This window comes from Temnothorax nylanderi, unplaced genomic scaffold, assembly GCF_030848795.1.
Source record: "Temnothorax nylanderi isolate EJ_2023f unplaced genomic scaffold, tnyl_v1.0 TNYL_tig0264_pilon, whole genome shotgun sequence".
NCBI classification, from domain to species: domain Eukaryota; kingdom Metazoa; phylum Arthropoda; class Insecta; order Hymenoptera; family Formicidae; genus Temnothorax; species Temnothorax nylanderi.
Genome location: NW_027249326.1, coordinates 49,006 through 65,796, shown reverse-complemented (window position 1 = coordinate 65,796; position 16,791 = coordinate 49,006). Strand labels below are relative to the sequence as shown.

General features: G+C 38.1%; 1 protein-coding gene across 1 annotated transcript in view; it reads left to right on the top strand.

Annotated features, from left to right (window-relative positions):
• Window positions 1-16,791, top strand: part of LOC139780135 (inactive dipeptidyl peptidase 10-like) — a 199,573-nt gene that overhangs the window by 149,225 nt on the left and 33,557 nt on the right. The window contains exon 4 of the mRNA XM_071718636.1: window positions 4,132-4,206. Coding sequence (XP_071574737.1) covers window positions 4,132-4,206 — 75 coding nt within the window. The remainder of the gene's footprint in view (window positions 1-4,131; window positions 4,207-16,791) is intronic.

Below are 16,791 nucleotides of genomic sequence, written 5' to 3'. Positions count from 1 at the left end.
TACAGAGCATTAAATTAAGATTTATATTAAATTAATGTTGAAGCGTAAACAAGACTGCAGATATCAATTCGGCATTAATTAAACGAAGAAAGCAATATATACAATGTTAATTATACGCGTATCAATATACCGTTAGTATTAATAACGTAAAATGTGAAATGTGTCACTGTATTATCGGTGACAATCAATTATTGTAAAATGTGTACTCTGGGTACGAGCCGCGGTGTCCACGGAAAGTGTGCGTAAATATTTTCGCGAATACGCGCGCGTTAACGTATGCGCGATTATTGTCGCATTAAATAGTCGTGCGCGCGATTAAATAGAAATCACGGTATGAATAGTCGCTAGTCGGTACGAATTAATTGTCGGGGGGACTCGCCATCGCGCGCGCCCCGGTGCGCGCTTCACTTCCGAAATCGCAGATAACGACCGAAATACCCCGTGCGCAACGAAAGCAAAAGCACCATATCTCACATATACGTGTCCCCTATTTCCCACCTCCCTCTCTCCAACTACCTCCCCCCGGTTTTCTTTCCCGCCTCTAATTCATATTCGTGCGTGATCAATTAAATCGTCCGCCGGGCTGGCCGCGAGCGAGCGTGTATATACGGACATACATAAAAGCGGAAGCCGCGCGTGCGGATCGAATGCGAAAGCAGCGAAACGGCCGTAATCGGAAAGAGGGGGCCGAAATATTATTTCACGACGCGCTGTAGGGGAACGAGAGGCGTAATGTAACCCACACGCCGAGCATTGCATCGCGCCCACTCGTTGCTCCCACACGACACACCGCGCCGTCGAAGAGATCCCTGGAACGGTAATTGCTTGTTATCTTTCACGTTCTGACGCGTGCAATCTATCGTCAACGATTCTCATTCGTACGCGCGGTAGATATCCATAGCCGGCTAACCGTTGGAAAATGATTCATTACGACATCTGTAATGCGATGCCTATCTCCGCGAAATTTAACATTGCGAGATGTCTCCGTCGGAGGAAAGTCCAAGTCCGTATTTACGGAATGTATCGTTACGCAAAACTATTTGTCATACACTCTTGATATATTATTACTTCAATTTACCAGAAATGTTTGTTACTGAAAATTTTTGGCAATGTTATTAAATATTTTTTTAACGATTTGAAAATTAAAGGACATATAGGCAGATGGAAGAAATCGTCGAATACTTACTCATTAAACTATCATATGTGTCGAAATTTATATTACTTTAACACAAAACAGTATTATTTTAACTTCATTGGTTTAGTTAAATTAACGACATATTGAGTAGGAGCAGTGGTGATTTAGAAATGATTAAAAATGACTCAAATTGAGTATAATTTAACACTACGATTTTAACAGTGCTCTTAATAAAAACTTTGTCAAGTGTAACGATTATATTTAATACTTCTTTTTCTGACAAAAAGAGTACCTGTTTGATTTCATACGTTCTTCTCTACTTTTACAAATGGCGGCGGAACAAGGTCCCTATTTCTTAAAATAAAATCTCATCCCTCTCGTCGGGGATGTCGTAATCAGCAAGCGCGGGGAGGTAAGCTGATTCTTTCAATTAAGCAAGTCGAGGGAGGAGGGGGGGGAAGCGCTAAAGAGAAATTGCAACGGCTAACCGGTGCGACGCTCCGAAACTTTATTTTTACCGTCGAACTTGCGCTCTTTCTTACCTTTCTTGAGTTAAATGAAGTCTTCCGCATTTGCTGCATTGCTCGAAATCTTACGGGAGTGTTTCGAACGCAGTCCGAGTCCGTGCAGTGTCGACGGAGAACAGCCTTATCGAGGCGTTCTCCTTGTTAGTCTGAAAGCTATTAGGGAGTTTATGACCCGTGTACCTTCACTCGCGTGTGTGTGTGTGTGTATATATATATACATATATTGAGGGCAGTCTTTGAGTGAGTACATTTGGACAATTGCATTCGGCCTACTCACTGCTTCGATGCGAATGCATTCCAAGTGAATTATATATAGGAGATTTACCGATGCAATTATCCAATGCACTCGCTCAAAGACCGCCTTTGAGAATCTAGAAATTTTCTCTTACTAACAATAAGCAGAATATTAAAAATACTCAGGCAAACTACAGAAATTAGCTTTTTACGTCAAAGTAAAAAAAATTATATTGACGTACGTTTATTTCCTGTATCGTCTCTTCAATATCTATTTTCGATATCGATGTTCAAAAAATGACAACGAAAAAACGATTTTACCTGCATGCGTTAAAGACCTTTTTTCCAGTGAGAAAATACGAACTCTGAATATTGCGTGGTAGTGTAAAGTTGCATTTTATTTCACGTCCCGTATGAAAATTTTACATGTTTAAGAGTAACAAGTTTATTAGGTATGTGTCAAGCTGTCCCAGCAGAATACTTTAATATTAGTTCGGAAAGTTGCTAATAGAATCATAACTTTTACCACGTAACATGATAAAACTGTCAGCGTCACTTTGTCTCTGTGTCAATATTATGTCCGATTTCCATTTTTTTTATTTTCAAAAATTTATTGAAAAACACGTTGCACATAAAAATCAGTAGAGGTACTAGTTAGAACAGTCAAAATAACCGTATTTATTTTAGTGCTATATTATAACATGTTTATTATATAAAATATTTTATTGGAAAGGTTTTAATGAAAGTTTAACCAAAACAATTTATTAAATAAATCCTTTTAATTGTATAGATATATGCTGTTATTTTTTTCTAAATTAAATTAATAATGTTCTGGAATTGAAATGAAAAGGGCCAATGACCGGGCAACAGTTCGAGCGTGTTCATTCTTTTATTTAATGTTCTGGGAAGCATATTATTATTTAATATTATTTAATATTATTATTTAATATTAACAATTATTACAGAATTTTAATTAATTAAAAAGAAACTGAATAGAAAAAAAAGTTTCTTACTGTCTATATATAACGTGAACACGAGCAGTTAACTTATTTTCTGAATATACAATAATTCTACAATACATGCAAATTAATCTGATTGTGAGTAACAGCAGGGCCGAAACGCATAAAGAGGTAACCCATATATCATACGAATAAACTTGTCGTATTAAAGTAATAATTGCAGTTGTCGGCCGCCAGTTACCGTGTTATGATTGCGACAGACTATCGCTAACAATAAGTGGAACGATCGCCAGTCCGATCGTCCGCCGACCAACTCGAAACGATTGTCTCTCGTTCGAACGCGCGACTTCGCTTAACGACGGTCATCCCATCAGTCGAGAGGCCATCGTAGCTCATTCAACAACCCCGACGATCCGTGTCGCGCATGTGATCGTAATTTACTCGTCGCGATTTCGACAAACCGTTCCGGGTCGTCGCGGCAGCACAAAGCCATGCACTTTCGACGCGGCGCGGCCGTCGCGTCGCGTCGTCTCGCATTTGCAGTCCATTCCGGCTTCATTCCGACTAACGACTCGTTTTATAAGCATAATAAGCGATAAGCTCGGTCTGCGATTTGCCGTCCGCGTCGGGCAGCGAGCGCGACCTCGCGTTCGCCGACGCCGATTACCGACGCGGCCTGACACGCGAGCGCGCGAGACTTTTGTACTCCTGCGTGGTTTCGTTATACTCCTTATTACTGAAACTAGTTAATGCGCCGTCTTTTTATCGCGCGACGTTGGCCTGTAAAGATAGCGGCTAAACTCCTGTATTGTATACTTTTAACAAGCGACGATCGCGTTCACTTTATAATGCTTAACTGCATCGGCGAGGCAGGCGAGGCTGCATCTGTTTGCACGATCTGAATTTAACATTAAACACAGATCGCGTAATTTGCAGGATATTAGTAAATGTATCTAATTAACTCTTTTTAATTTAAACGTTCAGATATGTTTAATTAGTCTAGGTATTGAATAAATTAATACTTAACACCCAAATATACATGCTCATCCTTGGCCTTTGAATCTAATTATAGCTTAGTTTATAACAAGCGATTTATATTTTTTTTAATTTTAATTAATCCTGTTGAATCATCTAATAACATTATACTTATTCCTATGTCCACTGTGCTTTTACTATTTTTGTTTGTTGCACGTTTTGCATTTTAACATAAAACTATGTAATTATATTGCAATCTGACATTTGTTTATAAACGATTTAAAATATTTTGCGCTTTCAGGATTTACTGTCGAGCTTCGACCACCATTTGTCCGCCGACAGGAAGTATTTGTTGCTCGCTCTCAATTACCAGAAGGTAAGTACTATTGCTTTTTAAAATGTTTGATGAAGTAAAATAATGGAAAACGCGCGCACGCGCGCGCGTGCATTATCGTTACATTAAATGCCAACGTGAAAAGAAATGTTGCGCGATAAAAACGGACGTTAATTAATCATGAAATATTACTTAATTAAAATTACTGCAAATCTTTGATGGCGTGATAATTACTATGCTCTGACGACGCGGCTTTCCTCGAAAACATATGCATGCAAATGAGGATTACAGCAACGCAATGTAATTGTCCCCAACTCAATCTTACGAATAGGCAATTTCTGACTTTGCATGTCTGATGCCCAGGGTAATAAACTCTCAACGATAGACTGTGAACTTTAATATTAACGTTAACGAAGGGGCGCTTTTTCGTAGTAATAACGATTCTCCCTTTGCAAGTAAATTGCAAGTTAATTGATATCTCGGTTCAACAAGTGCCTGAAATTCACATTGTCCGCGACTACTTCCTTTCTTTCGACATTTCGAAACCGTATTCCGAAAATTTCTTACGCGCCACTTAACCTATTGTTAAGAAATAAGCCACTTAAAGTTGACAGTTTTACGCATTTAATGAAAAATATTAAAGAGTAGATATATATATACTCAGATAATAATGGCCTAATATTCTGATTAAAAATAATATATATTATCGTTATTGCATTATAATTAAAAACTCGAATATCAATGCTAATTTCATAATGCTCAAAATTTAAAGCGTACACTGTTAAATATTAAAAGATAAAATTTAAACCAATACCTTAATTGAGTTAAATAACTTTTTGTTATTTGTAACATATATCATATGTGCCAAAATTATTATTTCAACACAAAACAGCATTTAGTTAAATTAACAACATATTGAGTAGGAGCAGTAGGAGCAGTGGCAACCTATAGGCACGATCAACAATGACTCAAATTGAGTATAATTTGACACTGCGAATTTAACAGTGTATTCTGTAAAATATAAAATTTAAAAATATGAGTTGATTTATGCTGTGCAAGAATAATCCAACCTCTTTTTTATGTTATAAATGTGAATAGAGTTTTCAAGAGCGCGAATATATAACCGCATAGTGAGACAATCACGGGAGCAAGGTAGACTATCCGGAAGTTAATCGTATTGCCGAACGGAATGACTGCGATAAATATTTCGTTCTCCCTCCCTCGTTTCTCCCCCTCCTCCGTTCTTCGTCACTCGGCGAACCGCGCGCGTTCGTCAGGTGGTCTGACTGGTACGTCGGTAGGGAACTACCGCTTAAACTTCCAAAGACTAGTAATTATAAGGACCTGGAGCCGAGATCTCTGGAAACCGTGCGTCCACATTCCGAGCGGATGCATTCGGATAAGCTGAATTTCGAATGAATTAAGGTCAGACTACGGCGCGGTAGTCAAAGTAGTACAAAGTTTGTTTAATCCGACGGTACGCAGAATTCGTTTCGAGCATTAAAGGAACAAACATACAAACATATATTCCACTTGCAACGCTCAAGTAAAATCTTTCTTATCTTTCAATGTTGTGTACACATTTAAATACGTAATAATTATTATGAAAAAAAAATGGAAAATTTATATCTTTATTACAGAATATCAGAAAACTTATGATCAGTATTTTCGTCGCAGTAGATTTAAAAACTCTGCCAAATACCTCTCTGATAAAGTTTATAATATACGTTATGTTAATCCTATGACATTAAAACGGTCTGCATCGCGTGTCTGCGTTGCTTTCCCGGAGACTAAGCTGCTAATTTGTTGTTACCGACGGTTGCGTAGAATTTATTATCCGTTTTTCAGGGATTTGCCTTAAAATCTACGCGTCCCACGGTGACCTAGCAATTTACTTTGGTAATTTGGTATTCAGGTCGCATGTTTAAAATCTGCGTGTTTCGCGCGAGAATCGCGGTTATGTGATTAAAAAATGCGCAGGGAATTTATTTTATAGAGAACACAATCTCGCTTTTTTATGACAAATAACGTTAATCTCTACTCGTTCTTCTTCCTCGTTACGTAAAATAGCTCGAAATCTTTTACTTTCGAGCCTCTTTTTAAAACGTTGCTTTAAACGTTATATTAACCGTGTACGTCTCTCGACTGCTGCAATAATGTCGCGATCAACGTATAAAAAATGGGGAGAGAGCACTGAAATAAAAACTGAAATTCACGCGTAAGCAACGTATCCGCGGGCGAAATGTGCACATTTTAATTTTCGTCCATTCGCCCGGCTAACTCCACCGCGCGTTGGATTAGCGTTGTCTCGACCGCGCGTTGAACGCGGCGCGGCCAAGTTAATTCGACGCACCACGAAAGAGAAATAGAGACGAACGTTTAAACCGCGGCGCAAGTATTATCGTAAACTAAACACCGCATAGTATCCGACGCGGCCGCGTCACGCGGGATTCTACGATTGTACGCAATGATCCATGTTTCTCTATTCCTTGTCCACCCGTCGTTTCTCCGCTCGGACCACGGGAACCACCGCTGCGTCCTGAACACCACCGCCCATAACCGGCCAACAACCGTCTGCCATGCACGCCGGTCCAATTGCATACATTACCTAGCTACCATATCTCCCTTTCGCCCTCGCCGTGCCGCGCCGGTCCTTTCATCCGCTCCTTTGTATGCGCCGACGTGCACGCGTATGCGTGTACGTAGCCTCGCTCAGATCTCCGTGCATCCTACGCCGTTGGTCCACGGCAGCCGCTGTTACCGGCGCACGCGAAATCCTGAATTATGTCCCGGACGGACCATCTGGATCTCCGAAGAGGGACTGCTACGCGCCTATTCGCTAGTGCGAGCGCGAGTTGGCGGTAATCGCCCCCCGAGAAATCGTCCGGTTTACCCTGTTACCGATCCACCTCTCGGCGTTGCAGGAGCCTGGCGGATTAGACACGTGTTCGGTGAATTAGGATGAGACCTTTCATGGCTATTAACTTGATAGAGAGGTAGAATGGAGAAGAAAATGTCGCAAATCACTAGTACCTAATTATTTTCGCAGAGTGAATCTATAATTACATGAAATACAAGTTACGTCCATTTCTACCAATGCAGATTTATTTTAATCTCGCGGTTTAACTTACTTTTTAACTTTCTTTTTCTAATTCTTAGAAGTAGAAAGATATGAAAAGTAAGTAAACTGATATTAAAATTAATCTGCATTGATAGAAATGGACATTATGTGTTCTATATTTTGAAGATAAGAGATATTGAAAGAAAATTAGGTCAGAAATTAACACATCCATCCACTGTTAATCACACGATCTCTCTCTCTCGGCGCACGGTACGTATTTTATCACCGAAGCGAATTTAAAAAACAAAATACATAATTGTTTATCGCGTTTTAACGGACGATAATTCCATAATAATTTATGACAACTGAGTAATAAATTTATAATAATTGAGAAATTTTGGTTTATTGAAATTTATCGAATTTGCGATATTACGATGATTGATACGCGTGAACTAATTAAATTTGATACTCTTCGCGTAATTATGTAAACTGTCTCTCATACAAAATGCCCAATGAAATTCGAAATGTGGAAATATACTTGGAAATATATATAGCCGCCGCGGCGCGTATATCGATTAAAATTAAACTTGCCGCGGTATCTAAATAGAGGACGAAAAGCGGGCACAATTGCGATTTTTCTCATTTGAAGTAATTAAAAGTTTTTCGTCTACCGATATCTTTCTTCGTTAAAAATTTTCATTTTATGAATTTTTCTCCGGCGCAGCGCCGCCATTCCGGATATTAGGAGAGCGGCATCTGGCGCACAGGCTATATCTCTAATACCTCGTGAAATTATGCACTATTAATGTCGCAGAGTTTCCTCCGCGATCTTCTGTCGACTCCATTTTTATAAATTAGACGCATTACACCTTACGTGCAGGCGGATGTAGCGTATTATTTTAGGGAAACCACGGCATGTAGTCTCAAGTAACGCAGATATAAGGTTACCCTGGTTCGCTCTTTTTCGTCTCTTTGTTAAAATAAAAGAATGCAACCGTATTAACGTTTACATACTTTCTTTTATCCTTAAAATTCGCAAGCTCGAATAACTTGGATGGACTTTTATACAAAATGCACTCGGTATAATTTTTATTAATTTAAATTAAAGCATATTACTAATTTTTTTCCTTAAAATATAACATTTTGTATCGTAAGATTAATGTAGGGGAGACCGGGGCCTAACCGTCGCCGGGGTTGAACCGTCAAATCAAATATCTCGGAATCTGTATATTGTGCGAACTCGCTATTAACATTGTAAACGCTGCTTATGGTACCCATGTGACCAACGGAGTTTCGGCAGGTTACCTGCCGTGTTATGATTTTTACGAGGGCAAACGTGTTTTCGGAAGGTGAAAGTTACATTTTCTGCGCGTGGAAATTTTGTAATATCTGCAATAATATTTGCTCTCCAAATCTCGAGGTACGTGATTATAAAGAGTAATGCATGCTGAACACGAATCCAGTGTAGTTTTTTTATTATCGTTGATGTCTAATATTTCGTGGGCGATCAAACCTGAAACTTGTGTTTGGGATTAATCCGTCAGTAAGCAGTCCGGGTGCATTTTCAAGGCATTTCCGGGCATTTCCAGGCTCACTGCATATGGAATATGGATGAGACGGGAATTACAACCGTTCAGACACCGAATAGAGTCATCGGACGTCGAGGAGTGAAACAAGTCGGGCGAGTAACTTCTGCGGAAAGAGGAACCCTCGTAACTATTTTTTAATAACGTTTCGCATAAAAATTTTAAATAAATTTTTATATTTTTCTCTTAAAAAACAATTATTAAGATGTATCCTATCATTTTTCAGGCTTAGATGTACGTATATGTATTGAAAATGCAGTGTGACGGTTAAACCCCGGCATTTTTGAGATTTCAATTTTTCCACCGTTGTCGTTTTTGCTCTATACCGGTTAAACAAAGCGACGTAGATAAAAATTTCCTATACAAATTTTGTAGCTAAAGGTTCACTCTTTACAGTGGTATACCACATTTAACTAAAATTATTTATTTTCTTGTTAAAAATCGGCACCGAAAAAAAAACTGACGGTTAGGCCCCGGTCTCCCCTATAACAAAACAATTTAACTCTTTATCTACTTAAAACAATTCTTGTAAAATTTTATGGTTAATAGAGCAGGAATTCTAACGTACAAGTTTCAGAATATAATTACTGTCGATACGTTTTTAAAGATATTTTTTTTATTTAAAATGATTGTCAAGAAGCATTCAAATAAATTAATTAGTTGGTTTTACCGTAGCGGCCGTACGTGCCGATGATATATTAGGAACAATTTATTTTCGACGTTGATTGGCGCCACGGTCCCTTTTACCACTATCCCTCTTCGGCTCGGCCACATGGTTAAAAGTATCGCAATTGGTCTGTGCGAAATTAAATGTGGATCCTTTTAAATTAGAGGGAGGAAATTATATCCGCCGTCGACCGTGCCACTCCACATTTCATGCTCCGCCAACGTATCCAATTAATTTTTTTAAAACCGCGCGCACGCACCATTATCGTACGCCGATACCACCGATATACCACCGCCGACATCCAAGCCGATCCCGCATGTCTCTACGTCTCTTGCGTCAACTTCATAACGTCAAACGCCAGGGGCCATAATCCCACCGCGGTCCACGGTGTATTGACCATTAATTAAACGACGTTTCTGCCGAATCTGCCGGATTTATACCGTCCATGATCGAGAGGGGATTATCAGCGATAGTCTCGGATGATTCTCCTCGATCGCGCGTTCCATGTGCGCGGAATATGCTGTTTCGATTGTTCAATATTCGATCCGCACGCAAAATAGGGGGATACGGTGGGATTATCTTATACCACGCTGGCAAAAGGAATTCCTGCGACGCATGTTGTATCGCAAAAATTGTAAGTTTTATTTATTAATAATGTTTAATTAAGTGAAATGTTAATTTACAAGTTCAGCATAATTAGTCAAAATTAATTTTTTTTAACTTTAATTTCGGCAAAGATTACAAAATGAGCTTTATTATTTCAAAACTATATAATGGGAAAAAGCTACAGTAGCTTTCCATTTTGTTTTACATAAAACGCACTCTGTAAATGCAGAAATAATGTATTTCTTTCGTTAAAAGATAAGTATTTTTTAATGAAAAGCTCGTACAAGGATTGCGACGTTTCTTCTTGTTATTTCCTTTATCGCGCGGAAAATATTCTGAAAGGGATGTTTGCGTCTTTCGCGACGTGAAAGAATATGTTATGACACTTTATCTTTAAGATAACGATACCAGGTGCATCTGCGAACTTCATATATGACCGCATAAAGAACCTTACATAGTCCCCCGACCGTCGATGACGCAAAAGGAATATTACGAAAACAGCTTGATGTTTCTTGTACCATTAGGGCAACCCTTAGTTGAGTACCAGCGAGCATATATTGTAGCTTGTATATGTTACGTGCGCGCTTTTTGCATCATTAGTGTTTCAACAGGATAATAATCGTTAGTACGAAAAACATTTTTTCTGTTTCGTCCTTTCTGACAAAAACGTATTAGTAGAAACTTTTTCGAAAGTAAGGAATTATTTGCAATGAAAATAATGATTGCGTTTGTCACTGTTAATTATACCGTGCTATTTTCTTTGTATTTTTATACAAACGATGATGATATGAAGAAATAGTATAAATTTATTGGAGAGCAGAGGATAAGTTATATAATTTTTCACATACCTAATATAATATATATAATATAATTTTTCTTGCAATATTAAAATTAAATTAATGCAATAGGGATAACATCTGATAGCATGTTAGACTGATTCTATATTTTTAAAGCAGACTTTCAGTATTCTACGTATTTGTCATAAACTTATTTGATGATTTCTTGATTTAATCTTTGTATTGTATAATATTCGTATATATAATTATTATATAAAATTACATTTTTATGACTATTTTATAATTTTTTTTGTTCAATTAATACAAGTTTTTAAAGCATAATAATATGGTTATCATGTAACACAAAACGCGGAATAATATACTTTCCTCCGCCTGCATTTCCGAGAAGAGTAAGCTCTCATCGAGCTTACTCCCCGAGAATTCTCTTTTTATCATACATTTTTCTTTGTTTTGCGTTGTGCAACTCTTTCGTACTCCTGTATATGTACACCTGAAAAATAGATGGAAAAGTACCAACAAATCAACAACTAAGAGACGGACAACATTCTTTTTTATTTTCTGCAGCGCGTTTTCCAACGTGCTTGAGATTTCTTTCATAACGGATAAGTCCGTCGATAACATCAAACATAATATTAACGGGAATAGGAGCTGTATAGTGTTTCATTTCCAGAGAGACAAATACATTTCCAGATAGATATGAGTTTATCCTCGCGATCGTGAGACTACTCCAATCGCGATCCGCCTGTTATTTCTGACGGTACATTTACCAAAATAAAAAATGAATATGTTAAACGTTTTATATGTCGCGAGTGATTAAAATATCATATATTTGTAAATCTGTATCACAAGCATTAACATTTGCCAGATACCAACTTTTAAAATAGAATTTTGCTTTAAGCAGTGAAGGAATTACGAATTGAAAAAAGATAGATAATTTAATATAATAAAATTTAATATGCATATTAAGAGCATGCTCTCAATAATTTACTTTAATTTAATATAATTTAATATGCTCTCAGAATATGTGTGTGTGTGTGTGTGTGTGTGTGTGTGTGCTCCCTCATATATCTTTTCCTAAACGACAACGTTTAACAACGTTGAATTCTTCTCGATTCAACATTAAGGAAAATATCCCGTCTACTACGTCGAACGATTAGAATTATGAATTACTCAAATTTCAACGTCGCGACGCTCTTGGCCGACGCCCAAGGAACGCGGTCTCTCTCTCTCTCTCTCTCTCTCTCTCTCTCTCTCTCTCTCTCTCTCTCTCTCTCTCTCTCTCTCTCTCTCTCTCTCTCTCTCTCTCTCTCTCTCTCTCTCTCTCTCTCTCTCTCTCTCTCTCTCTCTCTCTCCGCGATCGAATTTTTCTTCCGCCAACTCTCGTTCGCCTCGACGAAGTCTCTTCCGAAGTTCCTCGACTACTTGCTCCGGCTCTAATCCGGGATTTATACCGCGCTCTCCGGCTAATTCAGAATTTATGCCGGCGATACTTAGACATAGTTACCGACGACATTAGCGTGCTGTAATTCCGGCGCGTCCGATCGAGCGCGTTGTCGCATTCTTGCGACATTAAGTCACGTCCATTGGCGTCCCAACCTCGGTATCATCCTCGATTGTGTTCCTTAATTTCTTCCTAGATTTGTTTTAATCTCACTAGGACTAATTAAGACGAAAATTGTTATTCCCAGAGAATCCCGTTTCATTTCTTCACTGCGTGTACCCCATTTATTTTTATATACAAAAGCTAAGGTATCTTTGACGGAGTATTTCAATTTTCATGACGACGTTATTACTTTATAAACGTAAATTTTTCTTTTTTAGTTATTATAGCGTTAGTTTGTTATTAAAATCGGTTTATGTAACTTTAGTTTTGAACAAGAAGGAGCAGGGAGCACGATTAATATATCGCGTATATATTATGTACGTGCATTACCTATATCCAGAGCGTAGATATATATCCTTCGTTTGATGGAGTTTAGATACTCTGCATATCTGGACTAAAGTGTCCATTATGCCTCGGGGCTTTGATACTTCGCTCGACAGAGGAAATTCCTGTCCTCAATAAAGAAATTCATAATTCACGTGCACTTCTCGTGATGCGAAAGGTAAGACCTTTGGCAAAACTCTTCACTCGCTACTAAAGATTCATTCAAGAGTTCAAGACAGGCTTATTAAGCCGTTTCGCGTCGCGGTCGGGAGCATGAAAAATTCGTCGCGCAACACACAAGAGTTGCAAGTACTTCTTTAAAAAGAACAGGTCTCTCGCCGAATCGGGAGCAATTGAAGCATTTATCACGAAGTAAATATGTTATTGAAGCGGTTTACCTCTGTAATACAGTTGTATAAAATCGCATCTGGCGAGCGCGGATTTTATTTCGTGTACCAAAATAAATACAAATGAGAGATAAAATTGTGGCAGAATTATTTAATTAAAATCGTTTTAATGTAATTCGATAACGATGCAGTTATATGACCATATATGTTGTACCATTGAATGTACAAATGCAAAAATGCTGGTAACAATAATTTATTCTGGATAGGAATACAGCGTTGAGCGCGATGCGCACACCGGTCGCGCGTACCTCAGACGTCGGGCACTTGTCAATTTATAAATGATCGTTCATATTGTTTATGCGCTTCGGATTACGAACATTTCTAGGATACACTCCACGTTCAATTTTATAATATATAATGCAATAAGATACGATAAGTAAAACCGTTAATAACCGGGCGATTCAGAGCGATCGATATATTTATTCGGCGGTTGTTATTAGAGCGACACTGAACATTCGCCGCGGTCTCGGATACCGCGGTTCGGCGATTCCCCACCTGTTCGACAATTCGCACACGCTACTTACACGTGATCGGGCCGTGCGGCATCAGCCGTTACAAGAATCTATACAATATATATTACGAACGAATTAATCCACAAATGAAAAAATATGCGAAATGCGAAACGTTATATATATTTTACAGAATTAATTCTTTAATATCTTCATAGCCCCTTTCTTGAGATCTTTTTCTAAAAATAAACCGCCTTTTATTTTATTCGTTTGAAATTTGATGATCGAAATTATCTGGAGGGCGATATTCCGTATAAATGCACGAGAGAAAATATATTCGCGCGAGACATCTACATAATTCGCGAATAGTCTGCTGGTTAAGTGATATGAATCAAGTTTGAGCGGAATAATGCGCGAAAATGTCGTAGGGCAGATTACGCGAGCGGGTTTGCAGATCCCGGCGTAATCGCCTCCATTTATATCTCAATCGTAGCGAATGATCGGACGCCGAAGCTCTTTCCTTCAAGGCGCGGACGGTCCATTACTGCCGCCGCCGGATGACCGATAACGGACTCTCGCTACTGCGACGTGGCTGGCCCGCGCCGCGGGAAACTACTGCCAGTAGTAGCGCGGGCGCGGGCGGTACGGATCAGGAACCGCGCGTGTTGAACGCAGCACAGCTGCCGGGAATTTTATGACTAATTCATACCACTCGCCTCACACAGACGCGTAGTCTGCGATATCTTTGATTCTATCGACGCCGATCGTCTGACGCTATCGGCCATCGCTGGTAAGCCGCTAAACACCGCGGGAAACCTGTCGTAGTGGTTTTAACTGCGCCCATCGGCCATTTACTTGAATTACCGACTACACCTCGCGGCATTCATTATATTACACGTATTGTCGTACATTCGTACAAAGATACATACATATCGGTATTTTACGATATTGTGGCCACTGCAATTTATTATTCAAAACATGTGCACTACTTCGTAATGTTTTTTTATTTATTTTATTTTATCAAACATTATTTTTTATCGAGACAATCTCTATTTTTATAATCGACAACGTTTGGCTAGTGTCGTGGTAATATTTTTTGCAATAAATTTAATAATTTAATTTAATAAAAATGAGATGCTTATATGTAAGTATCAAAGATTATATCAATTTAGAAACGACCAAAACTTATGGTCGAAAAAGTCGTGACGATTAATCCGACCAAAACCAATGGTCGAACTGTCACGACACTGGCGGTAATATTTTTCGCAATAAATTTAATAATTTAATTTAATAAAAATGAGATGCTTATATGTAAGTATCAAAGATTATATTAATTTAGAAACGACCAAAACCCATGGTCGAAAAAGTCGTGACGATTAATGCGACCAAAACCAATGGTCGAACTGTCACGACACTAGCCAAACGTTCTCGATTATAAAAATAGAGATTTTCTCGTTAATCAATTATTGGCGAAACAAAACATATACTTTTCTATTATTTTTTATGTAATAAATTAGACAGTATCGGTCTAATCATACAATTGCATAAAAATATTCTTTAATTCCTTAAATTAAAAATATTAAATATAAGCCTAAGTAAAAGCCTAGATTATCGATAATAGGAATAATTAAGTTTAATGAAGGCTTCCGATAAAACGTGAAATTCTCGCAACTTGTCAATTAAACTTCAAAAATCAAAAGCGTCATGGTTTCAAAACTAACTATTTTTATACAATATCACCAACAGTTTTTTATTTTTCTAAAATTCAGGCCAACGTGAAGGTAAATATCAGTCAGGAAAAAATTCAGTTTTTGAAGTGATTTGGGTTTGTTTAAATAAAAATAGCTCACAGCCGCGGGTTGTTTTGATACCCGCAATAGGTATATTTTTAAAGGCCCGGGATTTGATCAAACTTTATTCGATGGATAATCCGGCTCGCGCGTAACGCTCGAGATCTCACCGGGAAATAAAATCATGTTGGGAACCGTAAAGAATTCCGACGTACGCGACAGCGCCACGTGCTCGTGATTTCGATAAATGACGGGGACTGCGTACAAGTAGTTACGTACACGTGTTCCACGTGATCGTAACATCAATCGGGCATCGACGGTAAAAGGGATCGAGCCGTGATATTCCTGACGCGACAAGAGGGAACCAGCTGGATTGGGGTCCATCGGCGATTTTAACGAGACGTTTTGCGCGCGTTTATGCGATCGCGATCGCCATCGATACTCCACGTCATATCCGTTATTGTCACTCCCGCGCGTGGCGCGTCCGTTTACGAAGATTTAATGCCCGGCGGTTGTCATCGCGCTGATGCGCGACGCTCAATTCGATCGTTACACTTTATTTTAGCATTTGACAGCGATGAAACGTTGACGGCGCGTCGCGCGAGCTTTTGCCGAGCGATAGGAAAAGCGTCCAAACCGAGGTCGGACGATTGTTGAGAGAAAAGTGTTTGGTATTTGCGACTATAATTGGACAGTGAAATAATTTTATTTTTATAGTTATTATTGCTGTAATATCAGTGAAAATAACCTTATACGTATTGATCTTACAGTTATGGTCATTTTCATCATATTTATAGTAGTACATTTATAGATTTACTATAATAGTATATTTATAGACTTACTCACGGGATTATAAATCACAGGTTATAGTATAAATTCATGTATGTGGTTGAATAAATACATGTTAAAGCTATGACAACAATAATGTAGTATCAGCTATAATTGTTAAAATAGCATTTCACTAGCATTTAGATAACATTGTTAAAATAACTATAAAAATGTAGTTGGCACCGAAAATAACTAAAAATTACAGTGAAATTGTAGTAACTGTAATTATTTTTTTCTTTCAGTGTGTAATGCGTTTTCGGATGACCGTTCTTGTGATCATTATGTATTTTTCCGCAGCAGAGTTATTAGAGTTATTATGCAATTAAATTAATCGAATTTTTACTATGAATGAATATTACACGTTACATTAGAGATAATTTTATTTTTGTATATAATAACAAAGTGCAATAACAAAGTGTGCAAGTTTCGTAATGACTTAATTAAATATACATTCTTTCGATAAGTTTGAACAATGAATTAATTTCTATTTTACCGTAAGCACAGAAAGT